Here is a 10810-nt window from a genome sequence, read left to right as displayed (position 1 = left end):
CAAAATGAACACCTATCAAAAACTAACTAATTCAAAACCTAGAATTTGGTTCATTCTTTAGAATGAACTGAGTTCATTCGACAAAATGAACACCTATCATTCTTTAGAATGAACACCTAACAATTCAAGATCTAAAAACAGAGTTCATTCTTTACATGAACATACACAAAAAATCCATAAAAATCATAGTCATCTTCATCAACATGAGTTCATCTTCAACACGGAAATTCATCTTCATCTTCAACAACAGCAGCAGTAATGAACTTCATGAAAATCATCGTCTCCATCACCTCCAACAGCAGCAGCAACAACGAACGCGTAAAATCTTCATCTTCTTCATCACCTTCATCAACTTCAACAACAACATCAAATCATCACCAACAGCACCAACATCAAATCGTCTTCATCATCTTCGTTTCAATCTTCATCTTCTTTGACAACAGCAGCAGAAGAATCGTCGTCGTATTCACCAAGACGAACTCTGTTTCTTGTTTCTCGTTAAATCGTCGCATAATCTCCGCAAAAATCGTCACATCATCTCTGCAAATCTTCATCGTTGTCTGCAAAAATCTTCATCGTCGTCTGCAAATCTTCATCGTCTCTGTTTCTTGTTTCTACAAAATTAAAACCCTAGGAAAACAGGAAAAGAGAAAAGTAGATTTGAAAAGAGAAAGAGAGAGAAAGTAAATTTGAAAAATAAGATATTTTCTAGAATTTTTTCTATATACATGGTCCCCAAAAGAATATTTCTATCCCTACAAATTGACAATTACATCATCCATGACGTCATCTTAGGACCAAACCACAATTTGCAGGACCAAACAAAATATTTTTAAAAAGGGCCAAACAGACAGTTGACAGTTGACTCAGTCAACTAGACTAAACTCTCTCTAATATATTATTTTTAGGACCTATTGGTATTACCTACAAAATTTAATTTAGACTTTCTCTCATCTTTCTTTATGACCTTAACTTTGCATCGAGATGAAAATTTGATGGAAAGCATCTCAAATCACCGTTGTCGTGCTATTTTAAGATATTTCCCCTTGCATTGGAGACTCTCTTACATAATCTCCCGAAAATGTTATGTAAACTAGCTAATTTGTCAGGAAACACACAGTACCCTTTCCATTCATTTTCCTGAGTTTTGTCAATAACGTCTATCAAGTACAATCGGCTATGTATTACACGAAAAACTAAGCCCAAATTGGACTGAACATATATACTCTCGTATCACATCTTTAGGCCTTAATACAAAGGCTTTCACGTTTCTACCAAACTCTGGATACTACACTCCGGGAAGAGACGCCGGAGTGCAGTCCGATGCAGTTGCTTCTCAACTATCAAAAAATTATTATTTTGGAAAACTTGGAGCTATTTGAATTTGCACAGAGGAATGCATTTTTACAGCTGGAAAGAACCCAATTCATGCCCATGATGCATAAGTATCAGTTTCCTATCTTCGACCCACTCTATACGATAAGAAAGATCCAGACTATGGAGTACACTGTTCAGATTATCCACATCACTTGATCCCCTTGAATTATCCTGCAGCATTAAGGAAATGGTTATACTAAAATGTCAAATTATAAATACCCTCCCTGGTGCCTGATAAAAGGCGAACAAGCAGAAGGAAATAAAGTGGGTCACTTCCAAGGCTCAACATACTCCCAACCTCTCTTCAATATTGCTCATACCTAAATTATCTTAAATATCTGCTTAATAAAACCCATGTATTACGCATTCATTGTCTTACAATTAATCAAGATCTCAAAAGAACGAAAACTTACCGGTGATGATACCTTCCTATCATGTCCAATTATGCTCGCCATTACACTTGATCTGGAAGAATTAGGAGAGAATCCCTCCCAAGGAGGAACAAAAATAAGTTTGGTGCACTGAATTGGGACCAAACTTCGACTAAGTTTTTCCCACCACCCAGATTCTAGAGACCACCACCTAATCATCAACCCATGCTCAGAAAATGCAACCAGCCCCTGAAATTAGAGATATTATGTAATTATTTTAGAGAACAATGAAACGAGCAAAATATAAGTAGAAAACTAGCATGTATATTTTTGGTGCTGATCCAGGATATGGATCACAAAGGCAAAAAAGAACCCTCGCTTTGTTTACATTGCCAAGGAATATGTATGAAAATTAGAAATATTAAGAATCACCTCGAGAAGGCTAGTAACATGTTGTACACTCATACATGTGTCTTTTTTTTTTTTGACTCTTAAAAGGTTAAAATTTTATTGAAAAAGAAAAAGAGAAATACAAGATGAGAGGCGCCTAAGCGCAACAAGAGAAGGCAAAAGCCGACCCAAACAAGCTGCTATGAAAACAGATACATGTGTCATATGCATCAATACACATCTAACAAAATCCTGCAAAACAAGTTGAGAATGGTATTTTTTAACAAATCACCTTTCTTGGCCTAGTAATGGCCAAGGAGGTGTAAAGGGAATGAGGCTGCCCACTTTAGTGTTAGATGGGGCTTAGGGTTGAGCAGCTGCTATGGGTTAAGTTTGACTATCCACAAATAATTTAGACCATCCTCTACACAGGACGTTATAACGGTAGAATGGGAGATTTATGTATAGCTCAACATACCTCTCCATCGGGTGAAAAGCTGAGTGCTGATATTCCCGTGGTAACACTCTTGTCTGAAACTCCTCCAAGCAGACTTGGTAGACCAGGCGGTCCACTAGCATCCAAAACCTTAAGTATTGTCACACTACATTGAAGAAGGCAATAAAATAGGTAAGGTTGAAACAAATTTTTATTACAAGTTACATAGATAAACTTGAAATGTAATTTTCAAAAGATAAGGAAAGACAACTAGCCCCTGTACTAGACGCATACTCCTTATATATCCCTGATATTGAATGTTAGGCGCCCTTAATAAAGATGGACTACGCCACTAAGGATATGAAAGTCTTTTCTTTACTGTCCAGATGCTGAACATTGGAAGTCAGTCGTATACCCATTAGCTCTGTCACATTTAGATGTTTTCCTAAAAGGCCTGATAATCGTGTCCCCAAGTAAAGCACCATACACATATTAACCTACGTGGGTCCAGTTGCAATAAATATGTTTTATCATCTCATACACGGCTTATTTGCATGAATACGATACTCGTAACAGTTTTTTCCTTTATAATAAGAACTGAAGAGGATGTCTGGACTCAGGGGGCACTGAAAGAGTTTAATGGTCATTCTAAATGTTCCTTCTTGTATGTGGTGTATGTATGCTTCTTTTATCTTCCATTTTCATGTCAACCCTACATCCTTACGGTTTACATATTCCTTTGTATTAGTCGGAAAACCGATAAATCATTAACAAAAACTTGCTCAAAATTTTCTATTCTGTTCAATACCTTTGCATGTCATAAATTCGAATTGTAACGCTGTGAATATCTCCAATTGCATCTCCCACAGCCAACCTTGATGATGTTTGATTCAAAGATATCATTGGGAAAACACGTACAATTTCCTTTAGTGCATGCATGGAATGGGGTAAACAAGATTTACGCAAGACTAAATTTGCATAATCCATCGTCTGGAAGATAATGTTTACTGCCTGGAAAGGTTAACATCAGAGTTGTTAATATGGAACTGTAACTGTTAAAGACATCACATTTCTCCAGGTTGAGAAAAATAATAGAGTTGAAAACTCCAATACTGGTTGAGAAAAATGATAGATTTGAACTTCAATTGAAAAAAAAAAAGTGGAAAGAAAGGTAAACATATGATTTAGTATTCAATTTCTATAAAGATTGAAAGGTTTATAGCTCTGACAAGAATAAAATAGCAACTTCACAAGGAAACTGCTCACAAGGCTCGTAACACACCCGGAAGCAAAAAAAGAAGAAAACAAGAGAAAACATTTCCAAAATATTAATCAGTCATAACTTTATAAGCTTTCATTGTGGTAATAAATTGATGGCATAACCAAACTTCAAATCTAACAAATCCATACTTATCATTGTTCACAAGAGTAAATCCTGATGGTTTTTAAACTACTGCAAATGTTTGTAGAGGATTATACAAGAATGGTGTATGTTCTTTCTTAACTACCAGGGGATGCAAGATATAACATATCTTGACCTTAGAGAATTCTAATCCTTTGATATGCAGATATTTGTGCTTCTTCTGGGCAATTCTTGATAGTTTAACTAAGGGTGGAATGAACTTTCATGTCCACAATCTTGAAGCTTTTAGAAAAAAAGAGCAAAGAAAAGAATTAACTTGAACATCTAAATAAACATGACATGAAACCACGTTCTCGGTAGCAATAAAATGAGTTTCAACCTGACAGCAAGTTTTATAAATTCACATAACTATATAAATAGGAAGATATGACATGTCATCTACGTCGAAATACCTACTATGCTATTTTACCTGACTATATCTCAGTGAAGGAACCTTTTAACAACTGCGAAGAGAGATTTGGTCTCCAAACATGGGAGAAACACGCTAAGAGTGAGAAACGAACCCTTCAATTTCCTTTATTTTCTATTTCTAATTTCTAAGAAGCATTAATTACAATTTAAGAACCCACAATTTCCAAGTTCTTTTTTATAATTGTTTTTTGTTATCACAAAACAAAATTTGACCTTTGTTTTATCATTTTACCCCTCTAGAAGCTCAGGAGAAATTTATTGGCAGTAAAGATGAAGTTGATCAAAAGATTGAGAGGTCGTGTGCTATACCTTGGTCACCATCAGCTTCCTCTTTTTAGTTTATAACTGAGCTAGAAGAAGCATCCATGTAGGGAAAGAAAAAGAAGAGACGACACTTATTCCTTTGGTGATTTAAGTATTAAATAGTGAATGGCTGTGTAAGAATTAGATGCTCCTGACCTTCTAGAGTGATAAATTGATAAAACATAAGTCAAATTTTTTTTTGTGATAACAAAAAACACTTGCCAAAAAAAAACTTGGAAATTGTGGGTCTTTGAATTGTGATTAATGCTTATTAGAAATCAAAAAGAAAGGAAAATGAAGGGTTCGTTTCTCACTCTATTGGAAGAGTGTTTCTACCACATTAGGAGCGCACTTCCTTCACGATTCTCAGGGAGGAACACAAAATTGAGGTTCTCACTGAGATTCGAGAGGACCTATAATGTTCAGTAAAGGGCATCTGATTATGAGGAATTCCAAATTAAATGGGGAAGGCTGCAGAATATTGTTCATGTTATTCATGCATGCAATGTTCACAATTATATTGTCTCTCATTTTCCGTTGAGGTTCATTTTTTTTATTCTCCTTGCTTATAGTTCTTTAAGTTTTAATATAATTCTTTCGCCAAGAAGGAAAAAAAAAAATGAAACTTTTCGCGATGGGTTAAACTAACCTTGTCGAGAAATGGAGCCAATGGTTTTGGAGAACCACGCAAGACCCTGATCAGAGTCATAAGAGCTACCACATGAACAGGTGAATCAGACGCAGTAGACCAGATCTGACTTTCTATCACGTTTAGGAAACCTAATACATCAGCCATGGCCAAGCTTGGGAGAAGAATTCCAGCCAAGGTTTCTCGCATACTGACAGATACAGATGAATTTTGTGGAGATGGGTTTGCGGATGCACTGTTCACACACTCTATTTGGAAGAAAATATCCCCAATCAAACGTGGTATTTCAGGAGCAATGCATGACTTCCATGTACTCTCCATTCCTTCTGCTAGGAGCTCTGCCGCAGTCGCACTATATTTATCGCTCATGGCCATAACTAACCTCACTAGTGGATGAACCACTAATCGTGCAACACTAGGCTTGACAAGACTTGGATACCATACAGCTAATGCTGCTGCCACAATGATAAGAGAAGCCATTGCATCTTGGCTTGTTCCTCCAACACAAGAAATCCAATCTTGCATTTCAAATGACTCTAACCATGCAAGGATTGTGGAGTCCTCCGCTTCAGAATTCCCTATTGTTTCTGTGACTCCATCCATAAAGCTGCTTCTAGATGTTTCATTCACATGCAAATGTTTTTGCACTTCCATCTCTGCGATATCAGCAACAACTGGAAGCAGGCCATGTCGGTTGACCCTCTGACCACACAGGGGATGCGGAATAGCACGTGAAGCAGCACAATGAAATAAAGAGCGTGCAGCCATACGTACATGTTCACTTTTATCTTGCCAAAAACTAACCAAGAGCTGTAAAGCAGTTGCTGTGTTTCGTCAAAAAAGATTACTACATACAACATGAAATACCACTATGGCAAGAAAACCATGATAAAATCTAATGTCCAATTCAGATAAGTTGGTTTAGTATTTTGGAAAACAAACAATTAGAAAATTCACCTGGAGAGAAGGCGGCTTTACATCTGGCACTATCTCTGCCATTTTGCGCATATAGAATGCTGCTAAGGCACTGAAGAGGAAAAATGTATATCAGTTGCAGCATTCGAAGACAAGAACAATGATTATAAGATAGATATTCTCATTAACCATAGTTAAATTTATAATGAGATTTACAAACATTATCCGCAGATAAGAATGACGAAAATATGTAAGGACCAGTGGGCCACTATGTGCAACGCTAAGTGTAGCTGAAGGACCGAAAACATTCTAAGGAATGCATATATGAAGCAAACAGATAACAGTAGACCAGTAATACATATTAATATAAAAAAAAAATCTGATGGCAGTAAAGTTAAAATCCATGATCCAGTACAAACAGCACTGTAATATTACCTGCTGGCTGCTGAACTGGAACGGGACAAACTAATCATGCGTTGGGCAAGGGACACCATTGTCAGTGACCGAATTGCACAAAATTCTGAGGATGACCGCCAGAGCTGAAATATTACCTCAAACTCTTGGTTGATGATTCAAGAAGAAGGAGGTTCCAGAAGTAAGCACAGATTTTGAGAAATACCTCGAGTGTAGCTTGTGGACTTGGAAATGTCAATGTCACAGACCCTCTATCACCTTGCAAACCAGAAGCTAAGATGAAGTTATCTGGTTTAATGACATTCATCTCAGACAATAGCAGTCTATCAAGATCAGGATCCACATCCCATAAGTGCAAGAAAGACAAGCTGAAGCGTATTAAACATCCTTCAAGAGAATTAATCCACTCATGTTCCTCTATGGGATCATGTGTAGTCCACTGTCCATCAGAATTCATCCAGGGAGAACATGGAGAGTCAGGTCGCCGCTCAGATTCACCCGTAATCTCTAGGTTACTACCGTTCTCAACGGGTTGTGTGTTGCTTTGACAAGGAAACACCAAACATGAGAGGTCAAATCTGAGAGTAGCCATTCCGGGGAACGAGCACATGCATTTGATAGGATGGTTACCACTATGAAGTATTTCTGAAGCGGTGAGCTGTTCGGCTGCCTTTTCTTTAGGACCTCTACTAGCATCTGTTATTCTCCTTTTAGCAGTTTGTAATGAAGCGACGACATTCTCAAGATTTTTAGAGTGAGATCGTGGAAAATTTCCATCTTCCACTATTGGTAGCAGCAGTGAGGATGCCGAAGTAATTCCGCCCAATATGCTATCTGTTATCGAATTTACATTGATACCTTTACAAAAATGGTCAAACATTGAATGAGATGCTGTGCCGCGAAGGACTCTTTCTCGACCGCCCGTTTTTACATCCCAAAGATACAAAACATCAACAGTAGTATATGTTTCAAACTGGTTCTTGCAAAGACATGCTATGTAACCCTTCACCCCATCCCACACAACCATCGCAGGATAACTAAGGTGTCCAGGAAACATTCTTTCTACCCGCAAAGTCTCGAGGGAAACTAAAGAAACACAAGAATCTTCTCCAACAGAGATAAAACAGTCACTCCAAGGACGGTCTGTATGGGGTGGGGGTAGGATTATTTGTCGGACAGGAGCTACATGATGATGCATCACGGTAACTAAATTTCCACCATCAAGGTCCCATATACGAATTGTGCAGTCCATGCTCCCTGACACCAAAAACCAACAGCTTTTCTTCTCGTTTACGCTGCCCAACATGCTATGTGCAGCCAAGCATAGTATTGGCCCTCGGTGCCCTAAAAATGACTGTCCAAATACTTCTGGTTTACCATTTGAACTTTCACCAGAAGAGCCTAACCCCTGAAAAAACTTCCTAAAGCGTACCACTTCTATCTCACCAGAATAAAATCCATAAACAATGCCATAGGGAGCATCAAATTTTTCTGAGAGAACTAATGAGGATGATACAACCCGCCCTTGTAGTATAAGGTCGCTGTTCATTGTTCCTCCACGCATACCGTTTAGATTTATCAACTCTGAATCACAGCTCTCTGACGAAGTTCCTTCCTTTGCAACAGGGAAAATGCTGGATGTTGAACTGGAGTTTCTGATCCAATTGCAAGGAAAATCACCTTCCCCGAGCATTCTGCACTGCTGACCGAACTTCCCAGTTGAATCATGCTGCTGCCGTAGTAACCACATTGTGATGTGAGGCTTCCACAGTAAAGATTCTCCGACTAGATAGCACATTGATTCAACACGTATCAGACTACCATTTAACTGAGTAAAACTCACAGATAATTTTGTATTGAGAGGATGAGAAATTGCAGGAATTTCGTAAAGTGGTTCATGCTTAAATGTGTCATGAGAACCAGAGATTGTAAACACTATCGCAGCACCTATATTACTCCAAACAACAAAGATTTCTTCAAATTGTTCAGGTGGGTCACGGGTAGCTAGCACACTTTCACCATCATCAATACTGAGAAACATCCCCCCAGCAAGACGAGATTGGAAACTGGGGCCATCATCGCAAAGAGGACTATCAACTAGATCCATCTTACCGAAAACATTTCCGTTCCCCACTAGTCTAAATACACAGCATGCCCTATATGTAAGTGCTAAGAACTCTCCATGGGCTACAATTGATACTAGATACTCTCCATCAAGCAAACCGTCAAGCAAAGCAGATATCCCTAACTGAGAAGAACTTTTAGGCAACGCATTCGAACCTGTTTCAGACTCTTTGGATATCATAACTGATTGTAATCCCCCGACTGAATCACTCAAAATCACAGACTGCTTCCCATAGTTCTCAGCTGACAGGACAACAGCCATGAATTTTAATGGTCCAATAGATAAACTTCCATGAAAGACAGTCTGAACTATATTAAGACTATATGTATCAAAAACAACAATGGCGCATTTAGAACCCTTTCTATTATGAGATTCCCTATCTACTGAAGCTTCCCCACCTTCAGCAGGTTCTGAATACTGAGAACTTGATGTATTTACCGAATCAACAGAGCAACATGCCACACAGACATATCTTGGAGACGCTGGTAACGTCGAGATTGCTGACGGGGTTCCCACCCAAGGTGGCATTCTTCTCCTGCGCTTGCAGTGACCACTCTGTCTGCTCCAGATGCACATCACACCATCAGTACAAACACTTATTAGGGCGCCATAACCAGCTGATGATGAGGAAGAAGAATTTACTACTACATTACTTGTATTCTCCATTTCTCCATGACCCCCACTCATGGTGTCTGGAAAGCAAATATCAAGATCCACTATTTTAGAAGCATGACCACATAGCATCGCTACTGGCCAAACATTCTGCCAATTTCATTCAATTACGGCACAAATTTCAGTATGGTGAAATAAAAATAAAAATCCAACTATTTAATTGAGTTCATCAAATACTAAAAAATATTCTCATGATAACGGAATAAGGATTAGAGAAGGAGAAAAAACCTGTTTTGATAGGTTAGAGGAAAAAGACCACCAGATGATGGAGCCATCAGATCCACCAGTGTAAAGCGTTGGTGGATGATTCAAGACAGCAGTAGCGGTTACTTGATGTTGAGGAGGAGGAGAATCAGACCAGATACAAGCTACGGGCTGGCACTTCATCGTTTCCAATATGAATGAATAAACCACCACCGGTTTTCTATTAAGTTTTGATCATGCGATACGATCGCCAATTCATTGGTTCAACATCGAGTTTTAATTCCTCGGAAATTCCTTTGTCCATCAAAGAAAAAAGAAATTCTTCAGAAGTTTGATGAGGAAAATAAATAATTTTATATCAGTACCAAAGTGATAACCGAGACTTCAAAAGTTCAAGAGAATGGTTGTTTCAGCCCAGAGTTTTTACATGGTCCGCCTAAACTACTATGAATTCATATGGATTGATTTTTTTCTTTTTTGACGAGTCAAAAAAATTTACACAAAATTGGTTAAAAATACCAAAATTAACAATATCTGGTGAAAAAGACATTTAGATTTTGATACTGTTTAAATGGACAAAAATATAAAAATAGCCGGGATGTAAACAGTTTCATCCTGCCCATTTTCAAATATTTTTTTTTATTTTTAATTTACACTGGATGCATCCAGTATCATCTTTGCTATTTTTTAAGTTTAAGATAGGATGAATCCAGTTTCATCCTTGTTATTTTTTTGTGTCCATTTCATTCGTACTAATTTTTACTCGTCCATTAGAACCGTGTTTTAAAAATATTTGGACAAATAACTCATTTTCCGAAAAATTTACTCCTTCCGTTCCGCTATTAGATGACCTACTTATTTTAAAATTTTGTCTCACTAATAGTTGACCTATTTCACTGAACACGGGGATATTTCTAAAACTACCCTTTTGATTGATTATCGTTAGTATACGAAATATATATAATTTGATATTCATGTGTTGTATCCGTTATGTACGTGTTTTAAAATGTTTTTCAATGATATAAAGTTTATAAATATCCGTGGTATAGTTTGAGAGATAAATCATTTCTAAATATTACTAATTGTTATTCCTTCCTTGCCTTAGATATTACTAGAAATA

The 10810-nt window shown here is 37.6% G+C and overlaps 1 protein-coding gene across 2 annotated transcripts; it reads right to left on the bottom strand.

Annotated features, from left to right (window-relative positions):
- Positions 1 to 1101: 1101 nt before the first annotated feature.
- Positions 1102 to 10039, bottom strand: LOC113299225. 2 transcript variants are annotated; one of them, XM_026548211.1, is made up of 9 exons: positions 9715 to 10039; positions 6895 to 9576; positions 6711 to 6814; positions 6318 to 6387; positions 5361 to 6170; positions 3383 to 3585; positions 2617 to 2740; positions 1791 to 1997; positions 1102 to 1548 (listed from the first exon to the last, which is right to left on the bottom strand). In XM_026548211.1, the coding sequence occupies exons 1-9, from the start codon at positions 9871 to 9873 to the stop codon at positions 1405 to 1407; spliced, it is 4503 nt and encodes a 1500-aa protein (XP_026403996.1). In that variant the 5' UTR covers positions 9874 to 10039; the 3' UTR covers positions 1102 to 1404. The 2 variants fall into 2 exon arrangements, with proteins under 2 accessions (XP_026403996.1, XP_026403997.1); XM_026548212.1 differs by having other exon boundaries at positions 6895 to 9506; positions 9715 to 9805.
- Between the last annotated feature and the right edge of the window lie 771 nt (positions 10040 to 10810).

Source organism: Papaver somniferum, chromosome 7, assembly GCF_003573695.1.
Source record: "Papaver somniferum cultivar HN1 chromosome 7, ASM357369v1, whole genome shotgun sequence".
NCBI lineage: Eukaryota > Viridiplantae > Streptophyta > Magnoliopsida > Ranunculales > Papaveraceae > Papaver > Papaver somniferum.
Note: the sequence above shows the minus strand (reverse complement) of the source record. Positions and strands in the feature narration are given on the sequence as shown.